This window comes from Pholis gunnellus (assembly GCF_910591455.1).
Source record: "Pholis gunnellus genome assembly, chromosome: 23".
Lineage (NCBI taxonomy): Eukaryota > Metazoa > Chordata > Actinopteri > Perciformes > Pholidae > Pholis > Pholis gunnellus.
In genome coordinates, this window is record NC_136550.1 from 5115604 (window position 1) to 5133125 (window position 17522).

Here is a 17522-nt window from a genome sequence, read left to right on the forward strand (position 1 = left end):
GGAGCCTCATTCTTGACCTTTACACAAACGAGTTTGCTGGTTTACAAATCTCCCCACCTCTTTACACTTTGGGGGCTTTGTCTGAAACACTGGTTAAGATTTATCTTACTTTGACAACACTGACCCAGCAGCTATCAGGAGGATTATTAATGAAGACACAAACACATAAACTACAGGGTCAACTCAGTAACTTTAGACCTTTGTGACTTTTGATCTCAAGTAAGACTAATTACATGTTGATACCTTTCCACATTGTTACAAAGTCTTGGGTGTGGCGCTCAGTGAGTGTTACCTTGAGTCTTATGGCCTTGACATTTCTTAACCACTTTACAACCATATATTTAGAATAATATTACTATCTGTAATGTTCCTATATTTTATTAGGACCATTAGCTCCATGGCAGCATGCTGTTTGCAAATGATCAGCTAACGTTGTGGAGCAACCAAAGGCAGATCACTGCAGTGTTGCTAAGTTACCTTATAGCTTAGCATACAGGTAGCTAGTTGTCTGCGTCGTCCTTGCATCACTCTTGGCCGACAGAAAACAATCATTACACCTTTTGCTTTGTACCGTTACATTGTTTATTGTTATCTTAAATCAACACAGTTTGTCTTAAATTAGTATCGTGGATCACGTTAGCTGGTGGTGTTGACGATAGTGAGCTAGCGAGCTAAAGATAGCCAGCTAGCTGTAATCCAGCTATGCTGCACGGTTGCTTTGGCGTTGGTTGCTTCGTGGTGTTAGCTGATAAAGTAATTTGTAAAGGTCAATCAAGCTCGACAGTGTTGGCGCTGTAGAGAGGCGAAACACCTCGGGACAGCACATTAACGTCAAAATCCTTTGGATTTGCCCGCGAAAAACGCCCCGAGTTCTTTAAATAGAAATCTGTCCCGAGGCTGTTATTAGCAACTGAGAAAACGGGCCTCAGTTTTTAAGTTATGTTACAATCCGCTCACAGATTGGCAATACAATGCCATTAATACTGTTGATGTGGAAACAGGGTAAAGCTTTACTTAGATGGATAGAAGAATAACTCGGTGAGCCCCAGTTGTCCTGACTTGAATAGCAAATTTGTTCGAAGAAGAATTCCATTTGTGGCCTCCAAGCAGACAATTCAGAATGCCAATCTGCAGGCTAAATCAGTACAAACATGTATTTATTCCATCCTCCATCAAATTGTTAAATAGCAACAAGTAGTATTATGTGATAAGATTTTATTGGGGACTAATATATGGTGACTTGCCTGAGTGTATGTGTGATCTATGTTCTATGCATGTGTATTGTGATGCTGCCAAGTGTATTGTGTGATTCAGCGGCTTGGAGCACAAGAGAAATGTCCCTGCGGGACAGTAAAGTATATCTTATCTTAAGATCTTGGTCCAACATGTATAGATAGAGACAGTCCAAAAACTTAAAGTAACAGGACATTCAATCCACCTCATACACGTCATACAGAATCACTTATTATCACACTACCTCAGCGGAATCAAAAGAATGTTGTGTGTGTAATCCTTGGTTCGGACTGTTCGAGTCAGGAACATCTTCAAAGTCCTCATCTTATCTTAACCTCCAGACACCCAGAGCCTCCTCACACAAGTGTGAAGGACTCTGAGGACTTTCAAAAACACTAAACGGATGACAAAGAACAAATAATGCATTTCTGATGCCATGCAGGTGTCTACACATACAGTACCTTTAAAAACTAGTTCAAGGATTGAACTTTAATGGAGTTTAATGTGTTTAATGGAGCTTCGGTATGAAACTTGGGGTGTAATGAAGCAACATTTTTGGAAAAGATCCAGTACAAAAAAAACTTTTTTTGTAAATTGCTTATAATGTTCGGTTGTTCATCAAAGAAAACAACGTGGTGGAGCATAGCATGTCAAATAAACATGAACAGTGCAGCGTCATTAACACTGACTGATGACCATTGGACCTTGAGAGTGAGCCGATAAACACCTGTTCAGTTTCAGGGGTGTAAAATATGAAAGAAAGGGGGGGGGAGAGAGAGAGAGAGAGAGAGAGAGAGAGTGTGTGTGTGTGTGTGTGTGTGTGTGTGTGTGTATGTATGAGGGGAGGGGAGGAAGGAGGAGAGAAAGTCATATAAATCATTATACATATCTGTGGAGCTGGACACAGACACACTGACGCACATCGCCGCACCAGAACAGACACACCACTCTCTCGCACCCAAAATCAAATGTTCCGTTTTTCATAACAACTTTTATTCAATTTCAAAAACTGAGACCTGGATATACTTTCCTTTGACTGCTGGGCCGAGGTGGGGTCATGGATCCGATTGTGGAAGTAGTGGCTTTGGTGCTGGGGTTCCTTGCCTGGGTGATGGTGGGGGTCACCCTGCCGCACCGTTACTGGAGGACCTCCACCGTCGACGGGAACGTCATCACCACCTCCACCATCTACGAAAACCTGTGGATGTCTTGTGCGACGGACTCGACCGGGGTGCACAACTGCAGGGAGTTTCCTTCGCTGCTTGCTTTGAGTGGTACGGTGACAAAGAAAATTACAATAAATAATTATAATTGTAGAATTTAGAACTTTTTTTAAAATTCTTGATCAACCAAACATCCATAGATAATTGTAACGTAAAAAGAAAAGAAAAAACGTTCAAGGATAATCCTTGAACACCCTGAACTTGTTCTCTTTAAGTTTTCAGAACAACTCTTTGCTCATACAAGCTGGTCATTATCTCACGACCTCTTTCATGGCAGATGACAAGGGGAAAAGTTGTGAAATCAACGTATGTTTCTTGTTTTATTTCCACACTGTGTTCAGGTTACATCCAAGCGTCTCGAGCCTTGATGATCACATCGGTCGTGTTGGGCACGCTTGGCCTGATGGCGGCCCTGATAGGAGTGCAGTGTTCAAAGGCAGGAGGGGAAAACTATGTTCTCAAAGGGAGGATTGCTGGTGCTGCTGGAGTCCTTTTCATACTTCAAGGTAACAAAGATAAGAAAAAAAAATATCTGACCAGTCTGACCTCCTAATACACTACCCCTGTAAATAGATAAGAGAACTTCTCCACAATGCTAATAAATTATAGTCATGTTTTATTGCACAATTCAAATCAACCATCCATAAAAGTGCTCCTGGTTACCTGAAGACTTTGGACATTTAGTGTAGCTTCCCCCGCTGCTCTTCTAATTATTAAAGAATATTTATTTTTCTATCAAAAGGTGTGTGCACAATGGTCGCAATTTCCTGGTACGCCTTCAACATCACTCAGGATTTCTTTGACCCCTTCTATCCCGGGATAAGGTGAGGTGGTGGTGGTGGTGGTGGTGGTGGTGGAGAGGGCAGGTTGAAAGGCCTTTCCATGACGCTCACGTGGGCTGACTGACACTCTGCTGTGTGTTGCAGGTATGAAATAGGAGAAGCGCTCTACATCGGCTGGTGCTCCGCTGTGCTCGCCATCGCTGGAGGAGCCTGTCTCACCTGCTCCTGCAAAATGGGCACAGAGGAAAAATAGTGAGTTCAATAGTTGATATGATAATCATTAATTTGTTGATGCAAGTGGGAAAAGTGGGAAAGTGGGAAAGTGGGAAAGTTGCTGTTAAATGTTAGGGAGTGAAATAAAGAAAATAATAGTTAACTTTAAAAATCAACATAAATCATTTCATAAATATATGTGCCTATACTGTTTAGGAAATTAAATTGATTATTTCTGTTTATTTGTATGTCAGCTCACCATTTATTTAGACTTTTGCCAAATCTGTACTAACATACATGAACATATTGAACACGTGTGATGTTGTGGAACCTTGAAAATCGTTTAGGAAGAAATTCATGGCACTCTGGCGCCTTGTTGTGGCAGAACTTTAGCAATACACCTGTGGGATGTGACAGCAGCTCCTATTAGACACGAAGAAGGGTTGCGCTGCGTGGTGGGACTGTTTGGAGTGAGAAAAGCCTGATTAGGCCGCAGACGTGAAAGATTTGAAAATTGAGTTTTGGTGTCCCCCAGTGGTTGGATAAAAAAAAAACACTGGTGCAAGTACACAGTGGTGAGAGAAATGGGCAGAACACATGATAACTGAATACATTTTCAGCATCGCCCGCATGATTTTATTCTATAATAGGCCTTTTTCAATGACCACCTTTTGACATGCCACAAATAGGACAAGCCCAAGGTGTAAATAATAGAATTAGTGATGGCTTAACTCAGTTTAGCTACTTTAGTTTCAGGGTCCAGGTATAGTGCATGCTGCCTCATCATCAGTGACTCATGTTTTGGGTTAACCATCTTGTTTTGCAGCCCGTTGCCTCTTCAAACCAGGGGAACGGTGTACTCTGGAGCAGCACAGACCAGAAGCCAGGCTGCCAGCACCTACGGACGAAATGCTTACGTTTGAACAAGATATGAAAACAGAACATTGTCACCAAAAAAAAAAAACAGAAGACAGAAATCTCATCTCTTGCAAAATCCTGGAGTCTAATCTTGTCATCGACTCAGTTTTTGTTGATGCATGTAACATGTCCTGGTGTTCAGCTTTTACACTTTTTGCCATCATGAAGTAACATAGCACCACTGAACTGTATATAATCACATTATATCAAGTGTGTACTCTGTAGAGATTACAGCATTGAAATGATAGAATTGAAGTCGTGAAAGTTGTAAAAAGCAAAGCTTCTTATCACCACACATACGTACCATATGCTTGCAATGATTCTATTTATGTTTAGCACAAATGCATTTACATACCGTCACTTATTTCCAAAGGAAGCCAATCATTTGATGATCTGCGTACACACTTCTAGACATTTATGAAGGGGAAGGTCAAAACTGTGATGATCCAGATATTTGTGTGTTGTTTTGTACAGTTTTATAGATAGTACCTGTGAAAGAGCGTGAAGGCAAGTTATCTTTACTTTGTTTTTGTTTTTTTACGATTAGCGCACAATAAAACGTGTTATGCTAAACATTTCTGTTTGACTTTGTATTCCTGTGGTTAATAAAGTTGTTATTGTATTCTTTTTTTTTAAACAAACAATATCAAACTTAATTATTATATTATATAATTATGGTTAATTATTGAACTAAAACATTGCACATAAAGATACATTTTAAATAGAAACAATAAGTTATTTAACCCAAATTATGGATAAATTACAAATTATGTATCGGCACCAGCATATTCTTTAGACATTCAGAGATCACATCATTATATTCATTCAATAATTGATTTTTACAATTACAACTGGCTATACAACTAAAGTGTTGTCTCTATGTATGTATAACATATGTATTAAATTTAGTTCTGCTTCACAATTATATATTGTGTCATATATATGAGAAAATGTCCCATAGCTATAAGATATATAGTCATAGTTATATATTAGTCATAACGAGATATTTAGCAATTTTGCATTGTCTTGTCCCTCTGGGAATTTGGCGGATGAATGACATAAATATGGGTTTATATTCTACAGTCACAGGCATATTAGACACGTGTTTTAAGGCAGATTCTTAAGAACACTTAATACTGACTATAACTTTTTTCCCCCTCACAATTATGCAGCAATAGGCCTCCATATCAGAGCCACATTGAGTGAGTTCACTTTCGATTTATTACGTGATCCCTATTTATTCACACTAAAGCGATACTTGGTCCCATGCAGGGATCGGCGTTAAAATAGTCTCTCCAATGAGAGCGGCCCACGTTTCCAGAAGAACCCGGATGTGCGACATGTGGACCAACCACGGGAGCGCGGGGCCAGAAAGGGAGGGGACGACCAAACCAGGGGGCAGAAAAGGGTTCGTGTACAAAGCGTACTGGCTGTCAGCTGTTCTCCATCATCATGTTACTTGTTTTGAGTTCATGTTAAAGTCAGTTGAGTCGCTGTCAAGGCTGTCAACTGCTGTTAAACCGTTAACATCTATAAGGAGGGGGAACCTTTTAAGCGACGTACCTTTATTTCTACACGGAATTCTATCACACCGGGACCGTAAATACACCGTCGTAGCTGTTCCTGTGGCCCGGGCAGAGAGGAGGGAGAGGGGAAAAGGATGAAGGTATAATAAAGAACATCACCGTGTCAATGACACGAACCGGTATTTTCACTCGACGTGAAACCAGAGCCGTTAAGTTCGCTGGTTCCGGTGTGAAAGTGTGACTAAGAATTGGGAGATGGAGTCGTGTCGGCGGACCGGACTCAGCGGGGTCCTGTGCTCCCTGTCACTGCTGTGTGTCATCCTGGACATCCAGCTGGACGGTAAGCGCTGTCTGTACAATCACAAACTATTTTTTAAACTCGGGCAACATGTAACCGGGAGTACTTAAGGCGTTGCCAGGAACTAGAGGCTTTTGCTAGGGAGCCTTTTTTTCCGTCACCTCCGTGATTAAGTTACCGGTGTAAAGGAAACATCATAATCAACCTGTTCACGCGCACGTTTAAGTGTAAATCTGCAATATTAGGGCTCCAGGGTGACGTCTCCAAATATTATTTTATCCAATCAACTGCCCCAGAGATATTGCAATCATTTAAAGTTAGATAATTGAATTCTTGGCATTTTTCTTGTCAGCTGACTTGAATAATGAAGGTATTGTCTCAATAATGTATTTGTTGTCAATTAGCAAATCATATCATACTATAGATGTATTGTAGACATGGCTTGACTCTATCTAGCGAGGGCTCAAGGGGCTGTGTTATGTTTCAGGGGTCTTGGGGGCGACTCATGTCGAGATCGAGCACCACTTGGAGATGGGCCGCAAACTTTTGGCTGCTGGTCAACTGGCTGAAGCGTTGTCCCACTACCACTCCGCTGTAGGTAAGGTTACTCCCACACTGAGGCACATCTACACCGGCTGAGTAATGCCCTCTTCTGTGCTTCGCCACGGACGAGAAGATGTTTGTACAGACAGAATGAGTACTTTAACAAAAATGTTGTTGACATTTTAGAGGGAGACTCTAAGAATTACCTGACCTACTACAAGCGAGCTGCAGTGTTTCTAGCGATGGGGAAATCCAAATCTGCCCTGCCAGACCTGACCAGAGCCATCCAACTCAAGCCGGACTTCCTGGCTGTAAGTTCACCTCATCACAACCAGAAAGACTTGTCGCCATAAGTGTGTCCCATGTGCTGCTTCTCATATTTTATTTCCATCTCTTGGGTTTCTCTCTTGCTCTCCTACGTCTCCTCCTCTTCTCATCCCGTCTCTTTATTTTCCTGCATATTTTTCAGGCCAGGTTGCAGAGAGGGAATATCCTGTTGAAGCAAGGCAGCACACAGGAGGCCAGGGAGGACTTTGAAGCAGTGGTGAGTTTAAAGTCCTAAACCAATGCTTCTATCCTTATTTATTTTTTTTAGTGTTTTACCTGAAACGGCAGCTTGACAGAACAATACATCTGTTTTGTTTTATTTTAGCTGCAGCGCTCACCCGACCACGAAGAAGCTCAGGACCAGCTGATGAGAGCGAACGAGCTGGAGGAGCTGCAGGAGGAGGCCCATGCTGCGTACCACCAAGGGGACTACAGCACCACCATCGCCGTGCTAGAGAGAGTCATTGAGGTGTGTGTCAATTTTAAAGAAAAAGCCCTTTGCATGCAGTTTGTCTGTTGTTGTCTTATGTTCGTAGTTATTTACCAGTAAATGTCCATAATATATTAAAAAGGGCATTTGAATGTAAGTTTTCTCCTCCTGTTACACCATTATTCATCTGTAATAACATGCTTATGGGTTAAGAGCGATCATCACTGCCTGAATCAGTTTGCACACGTCTCCTCACTCTTTTATAAAAGTCGCCGTCTTTCCTCAGATCTCTCCTTGGGACCCTGAGTCGCGGGAGCTTCGCGCGGAATGTTACATCCGAATGGGAGACCCGCAGAAAGCCATCCTGGACCTGACGCCGACCACGAGGCTGCGCAACGACAACCGCGCCGCCTTCCTGAAGCTCAGCATGCTGCACTACAGCCTCGGAGATCACCGCGAGTCTCTCAAGTGAGCGTTGTTGCTGATTTAGCACAGCCCAAGTCATGCAAATCCGGCTGATTTTTTTGAGAGCTTCCTGTTCACCGTGTTGTTTCGTCAAAATGTCAATCTCACTCGTCCGTTTCCGTGCAGTCACATCCGAGAGTGTCTGAAGCTGGACCAGGACGACAAAGAGTGTTTTGGCCACTACAAGCAGGTGAAAAAGCTCAGCAAGCAGCTGGACTCGGCAGAGGAGCTCATTCAGCAGGAGAGGTGTGTGTACTTCTTTGGGAATCGGTGCACTTTCCCTAAATCGTGATCCTCTGAAGAACATGTATTTATAATATGTGTCTGTCTGAAACAGAAACACACGATGCAACCTGCAAGTGATTCCTGTTCTTTTGATATCTGTTGACACCAACAAAACAGAAATCCAGGAGAAAAGTACACCTGCAGCCTAACTAACCTAATTAACGACCCTGATCTTCTTTGTACACACCATTAGGCATCAGCAAGCCATTGATAAGTATCAATCAGTGATGAAGACGGAGCCGAATGTCCCATTCTACACCAACCTGGCCAAGGAGAGGATCTGCTTCTGCCTTATCAAGGTGAGAGAGAGAGAGAGAGAACACTGGTGGCCCAGTTGTTGCCGGCATGTAACGGTTCTTTCGGCCAACACATTGTCCCTCTGTCTCGCCAATTCTAGCTTAGCTTGGCTCTGGAGGCCATAGACGTGTGTTCAGAGGCCCACCAGAGAGACCCCCGCAACGCCAACGTCCTCCGAGACCGAGCCGAGGCGTTCATCCTCAACCAGGAGTACGAGAAAGGTACCGGGACCCCCCTACACCCTTCAGGGGACGCCTTTGACTAAAGAACTATACACTCTTGTAAAAGACAGATCTTGCATTTGCACATGAAAAAATAGATGTAGTGTGTTACTTTTTAGCAGGTTCTTCATAGGTTTAAGATATCTAATTAGATGAATTGATAATTATATTGTACCGATGCAATCGCAGCATATTTGTGGTGGACAAACATGGTTTTTCACGTCTTTTATTATTTGTTTCCGTTCAGCTGTGGAGGACTACCTCGAGGCGAAAGAGTTCGACAGCGAAGGCGAACGCCACGACCTCAAAGAAGGACTCGACCGAGCTCAGAAACTGCTCAAAATCTCTCGTAAGAGGGACTACTACAAGATCCTCGGTGTCGGCAGGTAACCAGCCCCAACCGGTTTTCTTACAAAAGCGGTGTTAACTTCCTTCGTCCATTGTCGGTGACTTCATCGGGCGGATTGCTCCAGATAACTCTTCACAAACGTTGTTTTTGTCAGGAGTGCAAACAAGCAGGAGATCATCAAGGCGTACAGGAAGCTGGCGATGCAGTGGCATCCCGACAACTTCCAGTCCGAGTCGGAGAAGAAAGAGGCGGAAAAGAAGTTTATCGACATCGCCTCGGCTAAAGAGGTCCTCACTGACCCAGGTCAGGAGCTGAGAAAAAGTTTATGGCAGCCTATAATGTCCCATTTTCACACTACTAATAGCTGATCTAAGAAAGAAAAGGTACCACATTTGTGCTCATTCGCTTTCTTGCTGAGATTTAGAGGAGAAGATTGATGTCCCTCTCATGTCTGAATAGGAAGACTGCAGCCTGAAGCTGATTAGCTTAGCATGAAGTCGCAAACGGCAAGCCTAGCTATTAATTCACACCGCTATCGGGCATCGAGATCTCAGATGTTTGACAGAATCCAATGTCTGCATCGTGTTAAACAATGATTTAGCTTCTCCCCCCCCCCCCGTCTTTAAATTTGTCCCTCCATGCTTCCCGTTGTCTTTTCCAGAAATGAGGCAGAAGTTCGACGCAGGTGAGGATCCCCTGGACCCTGAAAACCAGCAAGGCGGAGGACAGAGCTGGCCTCACAGCTTCAACCCGTTCGACTCCGGCGGCGGCAGCTTCCACTTCAAGTTCCACCACAACTAGAGATGAGGCCTTGACGAACACGAGGGGGGGGGGGGACATACGGGAAGAACAACAACAACAACAACAACAACGGCGGATTTAAGGAGAAGTCTTCCTCAGAACTTCAGTTTTTGTCGGTTACTTGAACATTTGATTTGTAATGCAGCAGAGGTCTCGAGCTGTGCAGTGACTTCTCGCCACTAAAACGACGGATCCGACGGGCTACTGTTGAATTAACTCGTCGCTGTCGAAGGAAATGAAGTCTTGTGTCAACACTTGAAAGTCGGCTCTTATCGTTTCTTTCTTTGTGCCATTCTTCGAACCTTTTTCTCAAGGGACTTTTTTTTTTTTTTTTTTAAATGCAGTAGCTGCTCGGACATTACGGGACTGTCGGTGTGTTGATTTCTGCTCGCAGTATTCTTTCCATTGTCGACTGATCTCGGTCTACGTTTTTTGACCACGTCGAACCTTCTCTGTTCTAGAGAACCAAGACTTTTCTACACCGCGGCAGCAGGAGGGTTTATGTTGTCGAGCTTCTACATTAATAGGAAGTAGGTGAGACTTCCGCACTAGGAAAGGAAACTTGGTGGGTGTTAAAGCTTTGAAATCCTATGGATCTTAAATCGGTGCGGCTCCCGGGATTGTTTGTGATTATCTTTTAAATTTTTCACCAGCTATCTAATTGGAACAACGTGCGAATTCTGTATTTTATGGCATCTTTAACCGGCTATATATATATCCAGATCCAAACATTGTGGATGTAACTTATAAATGAACACTTGGCAAAAACTCACACGTAAACACACAAGAAAGGTTAAATATGCTAGACTAAAGTGTAGCAATTGATGACTGAGTCAAAACTTGTAGTATTTAGCTCCTTTGAATCTTTGAAAACTTGCACTTTTACCCTTTTTGTCCCCATCTTCCCCACTCCTGAAATGTTACTGCAGGTTTTTTTTTAAAACCTTTTGAAAGACTCTTTACAAACGAAGTGTGTCTTTAATGGTTATCCGAGAGCCTCATTTATCAAAGAGCACATTTTAAATGTTGTTCTGAGCTGGGGTGGTACATCAGTTACAGATAAAATGAAACTTTGTAAATGAGGCTCCGGTTTCACAGCCAGGAAAGACGCACACAAGTTTAACCCGTAAACTAAGATGACATTCTTTTAAAGATTTGACTTTTAAGTTATTTAATCCAAAGTGGCTTAAAGATACAGTGACTCTTCACGGCTTTGAATCCTGTCTGCTGCGCGACTGTGTGAACCAAATGTGACCGGCTCTTTGTATTTAAATCGACTGAGTGGGGCGGTTTTGTTTCTGGGTTTTTCTCTTTTTAGGGCTTTCTGCTGTTGGTGGCATCAATTTTACCGTTGCCAAAACTGAATCAGCTGACATGCTCCAGCGTATTAAAAATAATTGAAGCAATCTTAATTTTTGTCCTAATTTCATGATGCATGGCATGCAAAGGGGACTGCTACAGAACAGCTCCCCCTGCAGCTGCAAGTATTTAGTTTTATAGATGTTCGTCCTCAGGTATTTGACATATAGTCCAATCATTTTAAGTACATTTTCCTAACTTCCATTGCACTCTAATAACATCATCAGGCCCACTATAGAAAGTTTACAAAAAGCAGAAATCAGTTTTTTTTAATCCCACACATTCTTGTTAAAATTCTGGTGCCTACATTTCCCACAATGCTTTACCTGTGATTTATTTTTCATCTTCATACTTCTAGTCTCTAAAATTGGTGGCGTTCCCCTTTAGAAAGCATGTGACACACAAACTTCAAACACAAGGTCTCAAATACAACAATGTATTTTAAAACAAACAAAGACGTTCTCTGTACACTGAAACATTTCCACACACATCCACGGTTCTGCTGTTTGCGTCACCTTCTCATACACACATGTATTGTACAGCTGCCGCTGCCAATGGACACATCTTCAAGCTTAGAGGAAAATGGCTAAATCCAGAATATCGACACGGGAGTTCTGCATCTGAGGAGGTGAAGTGTCCGATAACATCCCCCCCAACGAAGATGTCCACTCTCCTTTGAGCTAAGCCACACGTCGGCCTCTCTGAGAGACAGACAGGAAGGGGCCTTCGTCAATGGTTCGGTCCAAATCCGTGCGTGTCCTCCAGACTGTCAGCCTCCACCTCGATGGATACCACGTGGTGACCGGGGATCATGGCCAGGCCCAGGACTCTGGGTTCGCCCTGAGAGAATGTGTCTGAGGACAGAATGGATTCAAAGAGATTATTGTGGGAAATAAGATGGACTAAAAGTACTTATTGAAAATGTTCCAGGATTTCATTTTATGTTGTTTGGTTGATAATGACACACTGATGTCAGTGTCCTTTTGCATGATGGAATAGGCTCGTTATTGCTCGGCCATCTTTAATCCTCACCTGTATATTTATTTACCTGTATATTTATTTACCTGTGGATTTGAGGAACTCCTGAGCTGATCCGAGGATGACGTTGCAGTCTCGGTCCGTGCAGAGGAACAGCCCCACCAGAGTCCGTCCGTCTGTCATGCGGATCTTCATGTTTTTGTTCAGGAGCCCCTCTAGTTTCTGCCGGGCCTGAGACGACGGGGACACGTGAGCGTGCTCCTGGACGAGAGCAGAAAGGTAACAGACTAAACCAACACTGAAGAGCTGCTTTCTGCAACTGTCAATAAATGCATTCAGGAAACTGTATGCTGATTATGCCAATAAAGATAGCTATTTAGATGCTATGGCTAAGAAGCATTATGTATCCAAATATTATCTGGTAAATAACATGGCCTAACGTCACACAGGTTAACCTAACGGGTGACAGTTATATTAGCTAATTCGTTAGCCACCGGCTAACGTTAGCTCCAACAGAATCCTTGATAATGATTTAAACTGTTTCATGTATGTCGTTTTCTCTCCATTATAACGTTGTGAACGATCATGTAAAATACAAAAAAGTAAATAAATAAAGCGGGATGTACATACATGTGTCGAAGGACCATTTTCCTCAATCATTGTTGCCATAGCCCTTCTTCTTCTTTCCCTACATTTGCTTACGGAGCAATTTGTCTGACGGACCAGCTAAACCGGAAACTTCACATCCGGTGTTTTGTTTTTTCTTTTTTAAAGGGAACGACACAAGACAGTGACGGAGCGTTATGTAATGTAACATTGAGGGTTAACATGGAAATGTCAAATTAGGTGAACCGTTGGCCTGCATTGGTAGCTTATGACAGTTCAGAGAAAAGGAAGTAAACAACGGGTAAGGAAGACTATTCAAAGTAAGAAGGTCTCACACCTGACCTTTTAATGACCTTTTTAAAAGATACTTCAAGTCTGCAAAAATACAGAGAAAGTATGATATTTCAAAGCAAAACTGTGTAAATGTTCAAGGATAGTGGCACATTGAATTTCCCTTCATCTCACAGGACTCTCCTGAGTCAGTTACTTTAAAGACATCAGCTAACATCTTGTTTTATTTGTCTGCTAATTACAATAATTAGCTTTACTCCATATATTAACTCCTTCTGTATGAACAATTACAGGTGTCGAGCGATACAGGTGTCAAATGCTAGCTAACAAAGCTATCTAACAAAGTGAGGCTATAGCACTAAAAACCTTCAGTGTTTTAAAGTAACTATGCAAAGCTGCATTCATGTATTGCTCGTCAATACAACTTGTCATTTGTAAGAGAGAAAGATTGTGTTATTTCTTCTTTAAAAAGTTACATAGTCTCACTGGGACACAACGAGGGCCCAGACTTCGTATATTTGTTATATGTGAAGCCTTTATTTTTGTTGTGTGACCACAAAAGGTCATTTTAAGTCATTGTCTATGTATCTTGATACAAAATATATTTAATTCAGATATATAAATGCATGAACTAAAGTGTTAAGCATTTACACAGACCATGTATCATTAGACAATATACGTGATATAAGTGATCCAGGGGTGGAAAACTCTAGAACAGGGGTAGATACAGATCTTAAAAGATGTATAATTTCATATATAGGAGTATTTGTTGGTCAAAAGAACCAAACAGTTATTATTTCCTAGCTATTCTCTTGATACTCATGTATTTTTGACACCTTGTGTCCTCAGGCTCCAACCCATGTTGATCCACTGACGTTGTCTGAACACGTCACCCTCCCGGCGCTCGCACTGACTGGGCCAATGGCGGGACCACATCAGAGGAAAATCAACTCCTTGACGTCACAGTGTTACCACTGGAGGTGAGTAGAATGTGCAGTACTGCATTTTTCCATTGATTCGTTGCCCCTCACTACACATGCAGGCTTTTTGTTGTCATTAAGGCGGTGGTGCAAAACTCTTTTGGCTCGTGACCCCTTAATATGTCTACTTGTGACTCCTTGTCTCAGGTGCATGTCTACTTTTAGTGACCAGTTCAATAAATGTGATTTAATGTCAAATGTATTCGGTAATCTAGATAAAAAACTTTAATACATCTGCAGTCTTGAGGGCAGATTAGGTGGATGTTAAAATCCTTGTCCAGGTTGATATGTGTTTGCAGATCAACTGTGTTTGAGAAGTTTGTTATGAAGTTAGCACAGATGATTTAGCATCCCGCCGTGCAGCTGTTTGCTCTACCTTTACCTACTATACTAAATGTGTTATGGTCTTAAATAATTACGGAATTTGACAAAACAATAGAAAGGTATTTATTCCCATCCAAACGGTATAAAAGAAAATGATATCTACACATAAAAATTGGTTTGCAGAGCATAATACATGTTTTAAGTTCCTCACCAGAAGAGTTCCATAAATACACTCCACGCAATGTGAGTTTTCAGTGCGTTTAGGTGGAATTTACATGTGTGAACAGATGGACTAAAAGACCCTTTTGCACTAAAAACTAACTAAAGCTGGGAGTCAACACGGCTCTGATCGATGGCCGCTGTCTCTATGGGACATGGCCATCTATTTGCACTGTAAATGGATGGACTTCGTAGGCAATAAGAAAGATTTAAAGGAGGTTATTTTTTTTTGCAGAGATGAGGGTTGAGGCAAAGCTGGAACCAGAATAATTTAAAGCAAATTAAACAACCTTCAAGTCTCACAGGGCAGAAGAAGCCATATTTGGAACCGATTAACTGGCTCATGCAAGTCTGACCACAGAGAATACATCATTACTTTCACCTAAAACACTTTGCTGGGATATGTGAAGCTAACTTTCCCCTCCCGAGCCCACCGCTACGTGACGTTATTTGAGCATCATATCTGCTCTCCGGGTTGCCTCGGTTCAGACGGCTCAGCTCTGAACGGAGCACAAGGGGCCGGTGTCTTCCTCTGTGTCACACTGCATAAAATCTGGGTTAGCTACAGCGCGGCACCCAGGGGAGGCGCCTTTCCCCTCTCATCCTCGCCATGTCTCCCTGCCAAATGGACACAGGGGGGATAAAAGGGGCGGGGGGCGGCAGCCTCAGCATAGTAGTGCAGTGTGTCAGGGCCTGCAGCATAACAGAGAGTCCTGGCTCGTTTCACCCATTTATTTATTGTTGTTGTTTGTAGACGCATAGTGAGACACACGCACAATCATAGCTACGAATACCTCCAGTATGGAGGTATTCGTATGGATGTGAGGGTGCATAAAGTAGAAATGCACATAACGCACGAGCCTGTCACCCAATCTGTTAGCAGCAGACACCTCTTGCATTGCATTTCTCTCTTGGCAGATGTAGCCGTTGGATCAGACACTAACAAATTCCCCTGTCGTCGTCGTCGTCGCTGCCCGTGGGCGCGCGGGGAAGCCGAGTACAGGCACCTGTTGCTGCAGACGAGGCGTGATGGAAACACTTGTTTTGTGGATATCCAGTTATCGGTGTAAAAAGGTGAAGGTGGCAGAGTAACGAACGCAGACGGAATGCCAAGAGGATGAAAAAAAAAAGATGCTTCACACAATGTTGTGGCTGCTCTCTTCCCTGTTTCTCGACACATTGAAAATCCAAAGTGTTCTTGAGATTATTCAATGCAAATAGCCCATGAGAGGGATGGCACTGTCCCTCATAACATAACTAAACATTTTCATATTTGTTATGTAGCTATATGTTAGCTTGGAAAGCAGCGCAGTTATTTTTGTTTAAGTGTATAATGCGGTTCAATTGAATACCGATGCCAGCGTGCAACAGCATTTGAATAATGCATGAATATGTTAAAATGAAAGACGACGCAACAACGGTTACATTTATGCAGTGAGTTCAGGCTCGTTAAGTCACTCGTTAAGTGACCAGCTGGGTCCAATTAACTGATTGACGCAGTGACTGGTACAACATTATGATGTTGTAAAAAAAAGAAGTTTAGATCTACACATGTGTACATATTTAAGATAAATATACTTACATTTAGGTAACCTTCTGACTGACTATTTGTTTTAGATAGAAGTATTTAAATCAAACATTTTGAGGGTTAACTTTTTGGAGAAGCAGCGAATCAGTTCCGCCTTCTGTTTTTACATCTTGACATGTAAAAAGGAAAGCACAGCTGTTACTAATATCATTAACGAGTGTCCCAGTGTGACAGTGTGACAACGTGCACAACGCCTGAAACCCTGAAACTCTTGACCCTGAAACTCAAGCAGATAAATGGAATTGTTTGGTCAAGATCTATTTTGTCCAGCTTCTGTAAGGTGAAGAATGAAATGTGAATAAACCTCTGACATATTGTGGTTCGTGGGATTTAAGACCTCTGACTGCTAATAAATCAACCGTATAGCTGCCTGAGGAGATTCATCTATGAGAAACGTGATTATTGCATTGTTGTTGCTCATTTACACGCTTTGTTTTTATTTATTTATTATATTAAATGCAATAAAATCAGTCAAATGCGATGAAACCAACACCACATAAATTGTTAAACTACTTTTTTGTTCCCTTTTCGTGCAAGACACCCGCAGGCGTTTCAAATCAGATCATTTCTCATATTTCATCTGCCACACGTTCTCCTGTGTGATCCCTCCGATCCGGTCGTGAGGTTTGAACGTGAGAGGCAAAGCAACATTTTCTTTTGTCAAAACAGAAGTGCCCCCGAGCAGCCACCGAGGGCTGGCTCGGGTGGAGGGATTCCCATGGCCTCACTGCCATCCAGTCCCAGAGATTTTACAGTCAGAGTTAAAACAAAAAAAAACAAAATAATCTCCTGTGTTTGTTTCAAACCTCTGCACCAGAGAGGCGGATAAGGCGCTTTGAGCTGTTTATTATGGTGCTTTATAAAGGGGGGAGTATCATTTGCATATTGTGAATTGTTTCCATCCCCACCACAAGTGGTTAATTTTTAAGCAATACAATCTGATGTAAGTCTGGGCATGGCTGCGGCAGATTTTCCCAACCCCCCTCTCTCTCAATCCCTCCCCAACACACACACACACACACACTCTGCTGCTCCAAAATAATTTTTATACAACGGTGGGGGCTCCGGAGAATATAAGGTGGCCATATTTGATAGATTTGTGTCGGGCTCTGCAATGCAGAGAGAGAGAGTTGGTGCGTGTGATGTTGCAAGTGACACTGACACCAGGCAAGTCTGTCTGATCCGGACTTGGAGAAAAGAGAGGAGAGGGAGGGAGGGAGGGGGGGCTGACAGAAAAGTAACAAACAAGTAACAATGTAACTTACA

General features: G+C 42.5%; 3 protein-coding genes across 3 annotated transcripts; 2 read left to right on the forward strand and 1 right to left on the reverse strand.

Moving 5' to 3' along the window:
• The first annotated feature begins 2136 nt into the window (after positions 1–2136).
• On the forward strand, positions 2137–4944 carry cldn15a (claudin 15a). Its single transcript, XM_079184964.1, has 5 exons — positions 2137–2507; positions 2798–2962; positions 3199–3280; positions 3383–3490; positions 4278–4944. Exons 1-5 carry the CDS (start codon positions 2291–2293, stop codon positions 4372–4374), a joined length of 669 nt encoding a protein of 222 aa, XP_079041090.1. The 5' UTR covers positions 2137–2290; the 3' UTR covers positions 4375–4944.
• Positions 4945–5830: 886 nt separating this feature from the next.
• Positions 5831–11323, forward strand: dnajc3b (DnaJ (Hsp40) homolog, subfamily C, member 3b). Its single transcript, XM_079184289.1, has 12 exons — positions 5831–6235; positions 6681–6791; positions 6923–7047; positions 7206–7280; positions 7389–7532; positions 7780–7961; positions 8085–8204; positions 8437–8542; positions 8641–8761; positions 9009–9147; positions 9265–9413; positions 9772–11323. Exons 1-12 carry the CDS (start codon positions 6151–6153, stop codon positions 9909–9911), a joined length of 1497 nt encoding a protein of 498 aa, XP_079040415.1. The 5' UTR covers positions 5831–6150; the 3' UTR covers positions 9912–11323.
• A 376-nt stretch (positions 11324–11699) lies between these two features.
• On the reverse strand, positions 11700–12957 carry naa38 (N-alpha-acetyltransferase 38, NatC auxiliary subunit). Its single transcript, XM_079184290.1, has 3 exons — positions 12879–12957; positions 12335–12509; positions 11700–12124 (listed from the first exon to the last, which is right to left on the reverse strand). The coding sequence occupies exons 1-3, from the start codon at positions 12915–12917 to the stop codon at positions 12000–12002; spliced, it is 339 nt and encodes a 112-aa protein (XP_079040416.1). The 5' UTR covers positions 12918–12957; the 3' UTR covers positions 11700–11999.
• Between the last annotated feature and the right edge of the window lie 4565 nt (positions 12958–17522).